Source organism: Thermobia domestica, chromosome 15 (genome assembly GCF_964235325.1).
Source record: "Thermobia domestica chromosome 15, izTheDome1.hap1.1, whole genome shotgun sequence".
Taxonomy (NCBI): domain Eukaryota; kingdom Metazoa; phylum Arthropoda; class Insecta; order Zygentoma; family Lepismatidae; genus Thermobia; species Thermobia domestica.
This window is the reverse complement of record NC_137468.1, coordinates 16,063,071-16,076,243: the sequence shown is the minus strand read 5'-3', so window position 1 is coordinate 16,076,243 and position 13,173 is coordinate 16,063,071. Positions and strand designations below refer to the sequence as shown.

The following is a 13,173-nucleotide window of genomic DNA, read 5'->3' as shown; positions in this document are numbered from 1 at the left end:
CCCGGCGAAGGCGCATGCTCTAACGATATACCCATGAGGAAACTCAGTTCATTAAATAATACTAGGTGAACTTGCGCTCTCTACACATCGCATCATTCACAAAGAACATGAATCTCCTTGTCACTCCTCCCAATATCTGTACATGTCCCTTTACAGACACAAGTGAAACACGTCTTGATAGAAGTTGGCAAGGGGTACCATAAAGAGGAGACTTTTTATGGTTATTTTTTTTTCAATATCTCGCACCGTTCGCAAGATTTGAGCCTACTTCCGGTTGGAGTTTCTAATTCATGTATGATCAGTGTTTCCTTTCTTCTTGCGTACAGTGAAAGTAGGATTAAATAAGCGAATACATTACATACGCAATTAATTATGTCAGTGATATATGGTGTTTATTGGGAAAACACTCCGAACAATAAAGATTCATCTTAAACTGAAGAAATGGTTATCCTTCGTTTTTCATTATCATTTTGCTATGTAACAAACTCCAGAGAGATATATTAACCCCGTATACAAATGTGTGATGTTGGAATGTATAACTCGTAATATATGATGCTTTACTCTTTAAAAATTTCAACACTTCTAGTGTACCTGTTAAAAATGTAATAAAGAAATAACGGCTTTAAAAAAAAAAAAATCAATTAGAACTGAACAATCTACACAAAATTTGTAATCGATCAGTGAAAACGGCATCTTTCTAGAGCCTCTGGTTCCCGAGAACTCACTATCGAAAGGATTGGCCACAAAGATATAAATTTTTCTTGATTAGAAACATGTAAACCTAACATTTTAATATATAGGTTGTTGATCTCTCTGCTGCAAGGAAAAGTCAATTTTCAATTATGTTCGGTGATCTCCCGTATTTCGGGTGCTGTATCATTCACTCACTATCATGTGCAGTTAGTCTTAAAAGATAATATATTCGGCTGTAAATTCCTTGCTCACTTAATGCGTTGATTTGAGTGGAAATCTCCAATTTTAAAAACATAACCTAGTAGCGAATTTGTGGTCAGTGTGTTTTTGAGGGTGCTACGCTATGTTTCCTTTCCTCTCTTTTGGAATTACGCTTACAGATTTTTACCTATAATAGTTTATTATTTCCAGGTAACTCGAGTATTGTTACCCTATCTTGATGTAATCTTCCATCTTTCACATACATATACTATTCCATTTGCTCTATTTGTCATGATGTTCGGTGAACTCTTTAACTTTCCGCAGTCGGTGAAAGTTAAGAGCAGCTTCTTCTTTTAGTGGGAAGCTTTTGCATTCAGAGATAAAAACCACTAAACAAAGAAGTCGTTCTGAACTTCGAAATTACTGATCAAGAAAGGTGTGAGAAATCACAGAACATAATCGAAAATTGACTTGTCTTTGAAACAGTGAGTTCAATTCAATAGATCTATGTAATTTATTACGATACTTTTTTTTTTTTCTTCTTTCAGGTTTTGTAGATGGCGAAACGGAAGTTGTCACCTTATCTGCGAAGAAATGGCACTGGAGGGCTCGGACTAGTGCGTTGTGGCTGTCGCAAACTATTCCATACAATAAGAATTTCAGGTGAAAATATATATGTATGTTGTAACTAGCTGTTTCAACCGTTGATGAGTATAGTATTGTAATGAGTGCTGTAGATACATTAATTATATCATGTCAACTTATGTACCCTGCCCTGGTAGTTTATGGAGTCTACTGTTTCATGTCTTTCGGAGTAGCCTAAATATATATATATATATATATATATATATATATATATATATATATATATAATTACTGGAACCAATGCATTAAACTTCATAGTTCATTATTAATTTTTAGATCTGTAGCGGAACACTGTCCCAGTGCTTAAAAAGTAGTTTTGACAATAATTACATAAATTGACAATATTGACAATAATGTTGCTAGTCGTAGAGAAGTAGAAAAGAAAAGGAAATATAACAACCTCCTTGCTAAATTTATTTTTGCTCCAATTGCCATCGAGACTAGTGGTGCTTGGGGATCTGCAAGCCTTGATTTTATTAGAGAAGTAGGCAGACGCATTTCTATCGTCACTGAAGATATTCGTTCAACATCTTTCCTAATTCAATGCATATCTATTGCTATCCAACGTGGCAACGTGTCGTCGGTTCTTGGCACCTTACCACATGGAAAAGAACTAGATGAGGTATTTCTTCTCTAACACAAAGGACAACACTGAACATTTATACAACTGGACGACATACTATACAATAAGGTGTAATATCATTGGATGGCGTAGAAAAGCAGACAGTAACACTAGATATGATGCAATTGATAGGTGGTTTTCTACCCCTTCCTTTGGTTCTACTATCGAAATATATTTCCTGTTGACTTAATTATTTTTTCTTAATTGTTTCGTAAATTTATTTAATACAATTGTTACAATTTTATTCAAATTATTATATTTTTCTGTTATTCTGTTAGCAATTATTGTTCCATTCCTCATTTATGCCTGTTGTTATTTTAGTTGAATGTCAAATAATTTTGAATTGTAATAAATTTATTGGTAAAATTACATAAAGATCATTAATATTGTCTTAGGCACTCAAGAAAGTGTATCTCGATAGAATTTCAATCTTAGGCTTAACAGTGTAAAGAATTTTGTCGTTGAATGTGCTGCATAATTAACATATGGGTCTTCGGCGCGGGACACCCGGGTTCGATTCCCAGTGAGTGTTCATGATGGTCAGATCCCACGTTAAGCTATAGGTCCACGTCTCATAGTCCAACCAACCGATCTTTTCTGTCTGTTACAAAAAGGTATGTTATACCTGAAAGCCTACTCCATTACGATTCGAGAGAGAAATAACTTGCATGTTAAAGTCAATTACATAAAAAGTGAAAGCCTGCGTTTTTTAATGGTTAATAGTCATGTTTAAAATTATAGGATGGCGTATTTCGTAATGTACGGGAAAGTACTTCATGTAACTGAAACTTTTTGTTCTATTGTAATTTTATTATTTAAAATACAATGAGAATAATGTTCTTTCTCTCTCTTCCCCCCCCCCTTCCCTCCGAATTTGAGTTATTACTGTTTTACATAACGAATAGTGGTCTTACGTATAGTTAACTGTGTATTTCGAAAACGTGACCAATGTCCCTGGAATTTAGATTGGAAGGATCGTGTACTTTGGAAAAACTATTGAAGTCCACAGGTCCATCGGAAAAACGATCGAAGTCCTCAGTTCTATAGTCCCCTGATTCAATGCAAAGACCAGTGGAGTTTGTGTGTCTGTACGTTTCGTTGCATGTTTTCATGTTTGTGCTCATAACATTTATACACCTTTGTTTTGTTACTTGACTCCTGTTCTGCTACCGTATAACATCGAGTGCTGTGCTTTGTAATGGATAACTCTAGTTCAGATGAACAGTCTGCACCGAAAGCTAAATCCAGTAAGAATTTAAAAAAAAAAAAAAAAAAAAAAAAACATATGGGCGAGTTCCGGATGCATCAAAACGGATTCGAGCCATGAGTCACATCACTGGAGATGATTGCGTGAAGTTTGATGATGAAGTTTGCTCCACGTTGTGACATTAGTGCACGCAAGCTTATATACGCAAGCATTATAGTGACTTGCACATATTCTGCGATTCCTGCCCAGGGCAGAATTAAGAACTGTACAAGTATTCTGATGTTTTCACTTTCTGGTCCACACAACGGAATGGTTTCAGGGCATTCAGATTACATTTCCAGTAAGGGGCCATTCATACTTAGGATGTAACAAAAACATGGTCATAATAAATACCGATCCAAATGTGAAACACCTAATGACTTGCGTGAGGTCATTGAACACGAAAAAAAAAAAAAAAAAATCATTGTGATGGACTGTAAGCCGAAATATTTGCTGCAGTGGACAACATTTCTTGGCAAGAGATACAAGGGAAAATGCCCTTTCGCACAAAGGACAATCTCACAATTCCTTATAAGGAAGATGGATACACTGGTTCACCTTCGAAAGTCGTACTTTGGTCCATATGAAACATACAAAATAATAGAAACCTCTCAACTTCGAGAACTGAAAGCAGATCCATTGCCTCCAATAAAGCAGGAACAGCCGATCGGAATATCCTGTACAAAATTTGAAGACTTGCAATTCTTGAAGCAATTCTGTGGGCCAGAAACGCAACAGTACTCCAGTTCATTGAGAATACGCGAAAATGAGGTGGACGAAGACAGTAAGTAAGCTTCAGTAACCCCACCCCCACCCCCGCAAACAAGAGACAAAATGAAGCATTATTTCTATTCATGTTTTGTTTATTCTTTTTTTTTTTTTTTTTTTTTTTTTTTTTTTTTTTTGATAGTTAGCCATTGTAATCTAAATGACTGTAGATGGAGAATTCAATAAAAATATGTATCAGTTAAGAACAGAAAACAAACGTAAAATTATCGAGAACAAACTGAAAATGGTCCTCACACTTTTAAATAGCTTTTTCTCACAAAGTTTAAAAATGGACTTCGATCGTTATTCCCACGTATCTTTCAAATGTAATATTTTTAGAGAAAAAAAAATCACTTGTGAGTTACCAATGAAATCAAACTAACTTGGAAAATGAGAAAATTGTGTTAATACGAACGAACAGAAAGAAAGGAATACAGACATACCTCTTTAGCTCCTAGCGTAAGTATATGGGAATTTATAGTTTCACTGCAGGTATATGGTACTTTGCTCTCTACTGTTGAACCGGTTTTTTCAAAATCCTCGATCAACCTACGAACAGTGGATTCATTTGGTGCATTGTTGTGTCCAAAAATCGTACTGAGTTTCCGCGAAACTTTCACCATTCTTGTAGTGAGTTTTAACAACCAACACTCACTGTCCCGTACTCTATCGTTCCATGACGATACTCCACAAACACTTACCTGGAAAACAAAAGCACAGTATCAAAACATAACCTCAATGATCACTGATAGCAAAACACACGAAAACAATGTTGCCAACAGCAACAAATAAAAATAATGGGCTTTTGAAATTCGGCGATTTTTTTGAGACTCCTTTTACTATTACTCTTTCTTCTTATGATGCCTCCGATGGCTTTCATTCTCCGTTTTTCATCTTGTCCTAGTGTCCATGTCTCACATCAATTTAATGTCACACTCCCCACGTATTCTTTCATCAGCATTTTCTTCAGTTTTTTGTCGATGCTTCGGATTAGAACCTTTTGTGCTTCCTGGCGGAGCTCATGTGGTTCGGATTCCACGTTAATCAGTAGGTTCACGTCTCATATAGCCTCGCTGCTGAACGGGACGTTAAACTCAAAATCGACTCAACTCAACTTTTGTGCTTCCGTTTTCTTCAAATTTCTTTACCTGAACTATTCTGGATTTTAATCATTTATGCACCTGTTGTCGCTTGTTATTTTAGCCGCCCCTAAGCATTGACGTCAACAGCACATAAACTTTGGTGGGGGGGCAGACTACCGGGGACCCCCCTGGGGAAAATTATATTTAAAAAAAATTGTCTTCGTACATTACATGTTAAAGCATTTTTGTCTTACAAAATAATCAAAAACTTAATTTTATTTTTAGCTTTGATGGTGGGATTTTTTTTGGAGGGGGGGGGGATGTGGTACTAAAAAAACACACACTTTACAGTTTGTTTGCTTATTCAAACAGTAAAATTCAACCTTGTCTTAGTATTTTAATTAAACTTAGATGATACCAAGTCTATGTCAAAAATAAAATGATAAAATGTAGTGTGAGGTGAATATCAGGACAAATAAAGGTTTGAAGACAAGTTTACAACTAATGTAAGCCCACAAGTCTACAACTAATGTAAACGTGGCTTAACAGTGTATAGTTAAAAAAAAAAAAAAAAAAAAACCTCTTTGCTTCTCACTATCTAAACAAAAACAGTTTGTTACTTTACAGTTTACTTCACGTCCACCTTCATAAGACCAAAAATTAACTGCCTATTTGGAAGTACTACTTTTTTCATATCCATTTTGTCTAACATTGTTTTGTGAACAATGCAAAACTACTACATGGTTGAGCCCCTTTTGGGTCATAGATGACCTAAGATACGTCTTCAGTTTCCGCAGAGCAGAAATATTGGAGGGGACGAAAACCTGTTACAAATATTGGAACGGGGGGGAGACACGTCTCCGGTGGGATTGACGTCTGTGCCCCTAAGTAACAGAATTCCTCCACTTCTTTCGCCAGGGGATCTCCTATTTTGATCTTCAGTATTTTCATTGCTCTTTCAAATAAATTGGTGACAGTCAGCATCCTTGTCTAACCCGTTCCTGAATTGCTGTTGCTTCTCTCTCTTTTTCTACCTCAATTGTTGCCGTCTGTTCTCTGTAAGGATGTATATTATTCTTTGCTCCGTACAGTTTATTCTTGCTTCATTCAGAATCTTGAACATTTTGGTTCATTCTGTATTATCAAACATTTTCTTCAGGTCCACAAATGCGAATGTTCTTCCCATTCGAATTCTTTCTTCTAGCAGGGGGCGCGGTGACTCAGTGGTAGGGCGTTCACCTCCGGTGCTTGGGGTCCCTGGTTCGATCCCAGCTCGCGCCGTGTGGACTTTGTGGTGGACAAACATCGTGCTCGTGGATTTTCTCAGGGTTCTCCAGTTTCCTCCTACTTTCTTCATTCCACCATTTCACTCATCTCTCATTATCACCGTCTCCTTTAGCCTAACCGGCATAACCGTGGGACGTAAAACTTAAAGATTTCATTTCATTTTTTTCTTTCTTCTAGCAGTCCCGGGTTCGATTCCTGGTGGGGGCATTCGGTCGAAAAAATGTAAAAAGCTTTTTCAGGCCAGCCATCCTGAATGGGGTTTTCCTCATTGACACCAGGCAAATACCTGGGTAGGTCCCAGGTCGCTTCCTTCCTTCCCTTTCCCCGGATAGTATTCTCGCCGAGCGACGTCATCCCTCAAACGTGACGGGTTAAATGGCCATAGATGTCGAAAGCCCAAAAATCTAATGTATACATCTTTCTTCTAGTAATCCTCTTCATGACACCATTGCTCTCCTCGTTCCGGTTTTCTGTCTGAAACCAAACTGGCCATCTGCTAGTGTTTCTGTCATAGGTTTCAATCTTCTATAGATCATTTTTGTCAAAATGTTTAAAATATGCTTAAAGAAGCTTATCGCTGTGTAATTCTTACATTTCTCAGCACTTACTGTATTTGGTAGTTGCAGTATCTTACTCTTCTTAAAATCTGGAATATGATTTCTGCTAGTATCTCATCTACTAATGATTCATTTCCTTAGCTTAGGTTTTATAACGCTTCAAGTTTTAGATCAAATAATGCTTTGTCGTATTTAGATTTGAATATGAAATCTCCTCTTCCTCTTCTTCTGCTTCCTACATGTTTTCTAATTCTTCCAATTGCTTATCGCTTCCATAGAGCCTTTCTAAATATTTCTTTCGTGTTTTCGCTTTATCCTCAGGTCAGTCATGGGTCGTCCTTCTTTATCTTTGAGTACGTTAATCTTTGCTCTTGGGGGGGCGCGGTGGCTCAGTGGTAGAGCGTTCACCTCTGGTGCTTGGGGTCCCGGGTTCGATCCCAGCCCCCGCCAAGTGAACTTTGTGGTGGACAAACACCGTGCTCGTGGGTTTTCTCGGGGTTCTCCCGTTTCCTCTCACTTTCTTCATTCCACCATTTCACTCATCTCTCATTATCACCGTCTCCTTTAACCTAACCGGCATAACCGTGGGACGTAAAACTTAAAAAAAAAAAGAGAGATCTTTGCTCTTCATGCTTTGAAGTTGCTTTTTTAATCTTATAAGCCACAAATACTCTTTCCATGATAATATCCTTTTCTACTTCTTCACGTTGTTATCTTATCCACTCATCCTTTGCAAGTCTGCATTTTCGAATGATCTGATTTTGCATTTATTATTATTATTATTTTTTTTTTATACTGCGTCTTAGCCTTATTGCTGTTGATGTTCTTCAATTTCCAGGGGCGCGGTGGCTCAGTGGTAGAGCGTTCATCTCCGGTGCTTGGGGTCCCTGGTTCGATCCCAGCTCGCGCCGTGTGGACTTTGTGGTGGACAAACACCGTGCTCGTGGGTTTTCTCGGGATTCTCCCGTTTCCTCTCACTTTCCTCATTCCACCATTTCACTCATTTGTCATCATCACCGTCTCCTTTAGCCTAACCGGCATAACCGTGGGACGTAACACTTAAAAAAAGGTTCTTCTTCAATTTCCTTCTCTCATTCTTGAAATCTAGAATTTTGTTGGTGATCCATTTTTTTCTTGATACTTTTTCTTGGTGAGCTAGTACTTCCTTTGCGGTAGTAAGCAGTCAAGTTTTTATGAATGACCACTCCTTGTTAATTTTTTCCTTCATTCGTTCTTGTGCTATCTTATCTGCTGTCTTTTTCGCGCGTAACTTGCTTGAATTTCTTTATTGTTCTGCACAAAAATGATGAAAATCCATTGGAAGCTTTCAAAAAGTGCAGAAGAGTGGAGAGAATAGCTGGGTCGAGCGGGAAACGAATGGGAGGATGTTAGAAATGATAGGAGAGAAAAGAATAATTTTAAATATTATTAACCTTAAGGAGAGCAGTGATCCTCCTTTTTTTGTTTAAAAAAAATATAGAGCAAACTTGATTTTTTTCATTTATTGAAACAAATGAAAATCACAAGTGGAAATTAGTGTATACAGGTAACTCGCCGAAAAACAATTAACTTTTCAGTTCACTTATTGAATATGACTCTACCCAAAAAAGATAGCTCAATTTTCAGCCGGTTGTCTGCTTCTTGTCATCGCGAGTCATACTGCCCTCACATTCCCGGGTGTCCTAACACTTCTTGCGCACAACCACCTCGTCATCGTGTTCGAGAAGCATCGAAAATGTCCGAAGAATGCGTATTGAGCACGTACGTAGCTTTCACCATTTATGTAAAACGCTTTAACAGGGAAACCGCGTTGTTCATTGGTCCAGTGCTGTATTGTAACTAAACTTCCCAGTGTGTTAGAACATCAGTGTTACTGCCTATTTATTCCACCTACACACACTTCCAGTGCATGCGTGTCTTTGAAAAAAGATTGTTTGTTTCGCTGATCCACATTCAGTTGTTCTATTTGTCTTTTCATGTATTTTTGTATATATTGTTAACATGTTGAAAATTTCATGAGTAACTGTTCCTTCTAAATATTACTTAGGCTTATGCAATTTCATCTACTGATATCAGTAGCTTATTTTTTTAAGTCTAACGACATCGAAACTTTATCCTATATAAATAATGAACGCCAGTAATATATCACCAATTAGCTAATACCAGACGTGCACTTTAATATCACTTTGTATTCCCACATATACTTATATAAATTATAACATATGTATAAAATTTAGATACAAGAGCCAACACATTTTATAACTGTAAAAGCATCAAAAACTACAATATAAACAAGCACATTATATATACTTCTTTTTATTCTTTTAACAACAATTTTACATTGCAATGAGTAAGTATTATTTCAATTAACACGTCTTTCCAATCTCCCAACATATATAAACATAAGTAGTAAAATTTTCTCCCTCCTGTTCTTTTGGTTATAATTTTCGGAAGGAAGATACTGTAGTAGCATGTCTCAAATGATGACCAATATTATATGAAAAATAAATCTGTTCCTTGAAGTAAGTTTTTCGTAATAACAGGTCTCATAGTGAGTCACTTTTTTTTTTTTTTAACTAAAAGTTACTTTTTTTTTCAAGTTGGTCACTAAAAGTTACTTTTTTTCAAATTTGTCACTAAAAGTTACTTTTTTGGAGGTAAAGTGATTTTTTCGTGTGATTTATGTTTTCCATTGGCAGTTTTATAAGAAAAATATTATAAAAATAAACGGGAAAAAGCAGAAACTTGTTACTCATTACTCTTCTGAAAGCTTCAGTACTGGCTGCCACATGTGAAACAGTCAGCTTTATTCTCACTTCAGCTTTTATTCTTTGTAAAGCACAGTGGATGGTTGGTGGATGCTTAAGCTCTCAAGGTGGGGTTGAGAACCCTTCAGTGTCTATTCTTTCTTCTATCATAATGGTCTTTTAGTTTTCTCTCGTAATAGTTAACGCTCCCTCAACGTTGTGTGTGCGTGTTTGTGTAGTTCATCATGTTCGTCTTGTTATGCTTTGTGTATGTTCTTCTTAAGAGTAGGTGATGAATTTGAATATTTCATGGCTTTGAGAACTCTCAATGCTAAGTTAAATATAATGTCTGGGATGAAGAAATTCGGAAATAGAGTTCCACTTACTCAGAAGCTTCTTACATTTGCTAAGTCTGCTTACCGTAACTACAAAGCATACTTAGAAAACCTAAGAAAGGAGGAAGCTCAAAAAGAAGAAGTAAAGAAGAAAAGATGAAACAGAACAACAGAGAGAGGTGATGGAGAAATTGACAAAGGAAAAAAGGGTCATGATGAGATTTTTAGTCATTTTTTTGTGTGCTTTTGGTCACTTTTTCGTGTGCTTTTGGTCACTTTTCAACTATTTACAAGAGACCAGACCACTATGAGCTCTGTAATAAGCACTTTTCAAAATGTTGACACCCATAGTAACAATTTCGTTTTTATATCATGGATAGAGGTTAATATTACAATTTATTTACAGGATCCTGTTCGCAAGTTCTGTTCTCAATCTCGCTGAACTCATTGCGCTAAGACCAGATCTGAGTCCCCTGAAGAAAATTATTTATTTCCATGAGAATCAGCTTGTGTATCCTGTGAGAAAGCAGCAAGACAGAGATTTCCAATATGGTTATAATCAAATTTTAACATGGTGAGAGCATTATAGATGAATATATAAATGAATTGTCAGAAAATAGTAGAAACACACTCACAACTTATTATTATTTAATTTAATTTATTTATTTTTTGTTCTTTCTTTAAGATGTATTCTAACTGCGTGTAAAGAACTAGTATTAGTATACTTAGCTTTCAAGCCTCGACTGGCTCATCACAGAATGTGAAAAATAAAATGAAATAAAATTTCTAGTTTTAACATCTCACAGTTATGTCCCTTAGGCTAAAGAAGATAGGTGATTAATGAAAGTGAATGATGATGAAATAATTTGTGGAATGAAAATGTGAGAGGAAACGGGAGAACCCGGAGAAAGTCCACAGGCACGATGTTGCACACCACAACTTCGCGTGGCCGAGGGTCGAACTAGGGTCTCCTCACATCATAGATAAGCACCTTACCACTGAGCCACAATCTCGGCCGAGTTTCTTAATGGAGCCAATCCGTTAACATCTTAACGGGTAACGATGGCTTACTTTTGTCTCTTACTCCACATGGTATATCTTGAACGAAAACTATTTACTTTATTTATTCATTTATTTATTTTGCAAAGGTAGTAGAAGTTACACAAGCAGCAAACGTTCTCTAACGGTTGACATCTACAGGATGAAATTGAAACTGTTAGTGCGTGATCCTACCAGAGATTACAGTGAAACCTGTCTATGTTGGCCACCATCGGTTCCATTGAAAATTGGCCAACTTACAGAAATAAGTTTGATTGGCCACACCGAAAACTCAAATCGATTACTCCTATTCTACGTAGCTTTCATACATCAGTGCTATTCACAGCCTAGTCACTTATTCTTTGGTGAAGACATCATCCTCTCCCAGCGAGGTGTTCAACAAGGCGACCCCCTAGGACCTGCTTTATTTGCGTTGACACTTCAATCTATTGTCAGCAACATCAATACTGAGTTAAACATTTGGTATCTCGACGATGGAACTATAGCTGGAGACAAGGAAAATGTCCTGGAAGCTTTGACAAAGATTCATAATCAATCTCGCGAGATTGGATTAAATCTCAATTTCAGCAAGTGTGAAGTTGGTTTCCTGGGAGTCTCAAACGAACAGGCTAACACACTGTACACCCTTCTCAACGAAGTCGCACCTGGAATTCAACTTATATCACCAGACAGAGCCTCCCTTTTAGGTGCAGCACTAAACACTGACACTCGACGCATCGTGTTACTGGACAAAATATCCAAATTAGATTTCTTTTCCACTCGCCTATCTAAGATTTCTGTACACTCAGCTGTCTATCTCTTACGGGCCTCATTAGCAATACCTGGACTGTTATATTTCCTTCGTAGTACTCCATCCTGGCGCAAGATAGATCTTCTGAATCAATACGATAATTCCATCCAATTTGGCCTAGAATCTCTTCTCAACTGCTCTCTTACGGATAGGTCATGGCTACAGGCATCTCTCCCAGTGGATCACGGAGGTCTAGGTATTCGTCGAACCTTTGATTTGGCCACTCCATGTTTCCTTTCTTCCATTCATAGCTCTATGCCATTGATCACTTCTCTTCTTCGCCAGGATATTCATCAAGATTATGAAGCTGAGATTAATGATTGTATGTCCCAGTGGACATCGTGCGGCGGACTTGCTCTACCTGATCTTGATAAGTTAAGAGAAGTTTACAATCTTCATGGGACGCTTCTCTTATAAACTCCAGATTTTCTTCTCTTCTTCAGTCCTCCACCAATCCTGAGGATAAGGAACGTCTTCTAGCTACTTCATTCCCTGAAGCAGATGCCTGGGTACAGGCTATTCCATCTCTATCCCTAGGGCTGCATCTTCCCGACGAAAGTTATCGAATCGCTTGTGCGTTATGTTTGGGAGCAGATGTCTGCGAACAACACTGGTGTCTTGCTTGCGGAAGTTTAGTGGATAAGAAAGGTATACATGGCCTATCATGTCTCCACAGTGCTGGCAGATACTCTCGCCACTTCGATGTTAATGACCTCATCATGAGAGCCCTCATCTCTTCTGGAACGCCTTCCGTGAGAGAGCCAATGGGGTGTAGTCGTTTTGACGGCAAGAGACCTGATGGAATGTCTTTGGTGCTATGGAAACGAGGGAAGGCTTTAATATGGGATTTCACTTGTGCCGATACTCTAGCCCCCTCTAATCTTCCTACTTCTTCCACAAAAGCTGGGATTGTCGCAACTCGTAGAGAATCTGAAAAGAGACGAAAATATAACAACCTCTTGGACAAATACCACTTCATCACCATCGCAACTTGTGGGTCCAGGGGTCATGAAGGACTAAATTTTATTAAAGAAGTTGGGCGCCGAATAACTCGCAAAACAGGCGATACTCGAGCTTCAGCCTTTCTTATACAGAGATTAAGTATGGCTGTGCAAAGAGGGAACGTAGCAGCGATGCTAGG

The 13,173-nt window shown here is 37.6% G+C and overlaps 1 protein-coding gene across 2 annotated transcripts in view; it reads left to right on the top strand.

Annotated features, from left to right (window-relative positions):
- Positions 1-13,173, top strand: part of LOC145672091 (tRNA-queuosine alpha-mannosyltransferase) — a 44,179-nt gene that overhangs the window by 7,896 nt on the left and 23,110 nt on the right. For both annotated transcript variants that reach the window (XM_081741346.1, XM_081741344.1), the window contains exons 2-3: positions 1,443-1,557; positions 10,590-10,757. In XM_081741346.1, the coding sequence (XP_081597472.1) occupies positions 1,443-1,557; positions 10,590-10,757 (283 nt within the window). The remainder of the gene's footprint in view (positions 1-1,442; positions 1,558-10,589; positions 10,758-13,173) is intronic.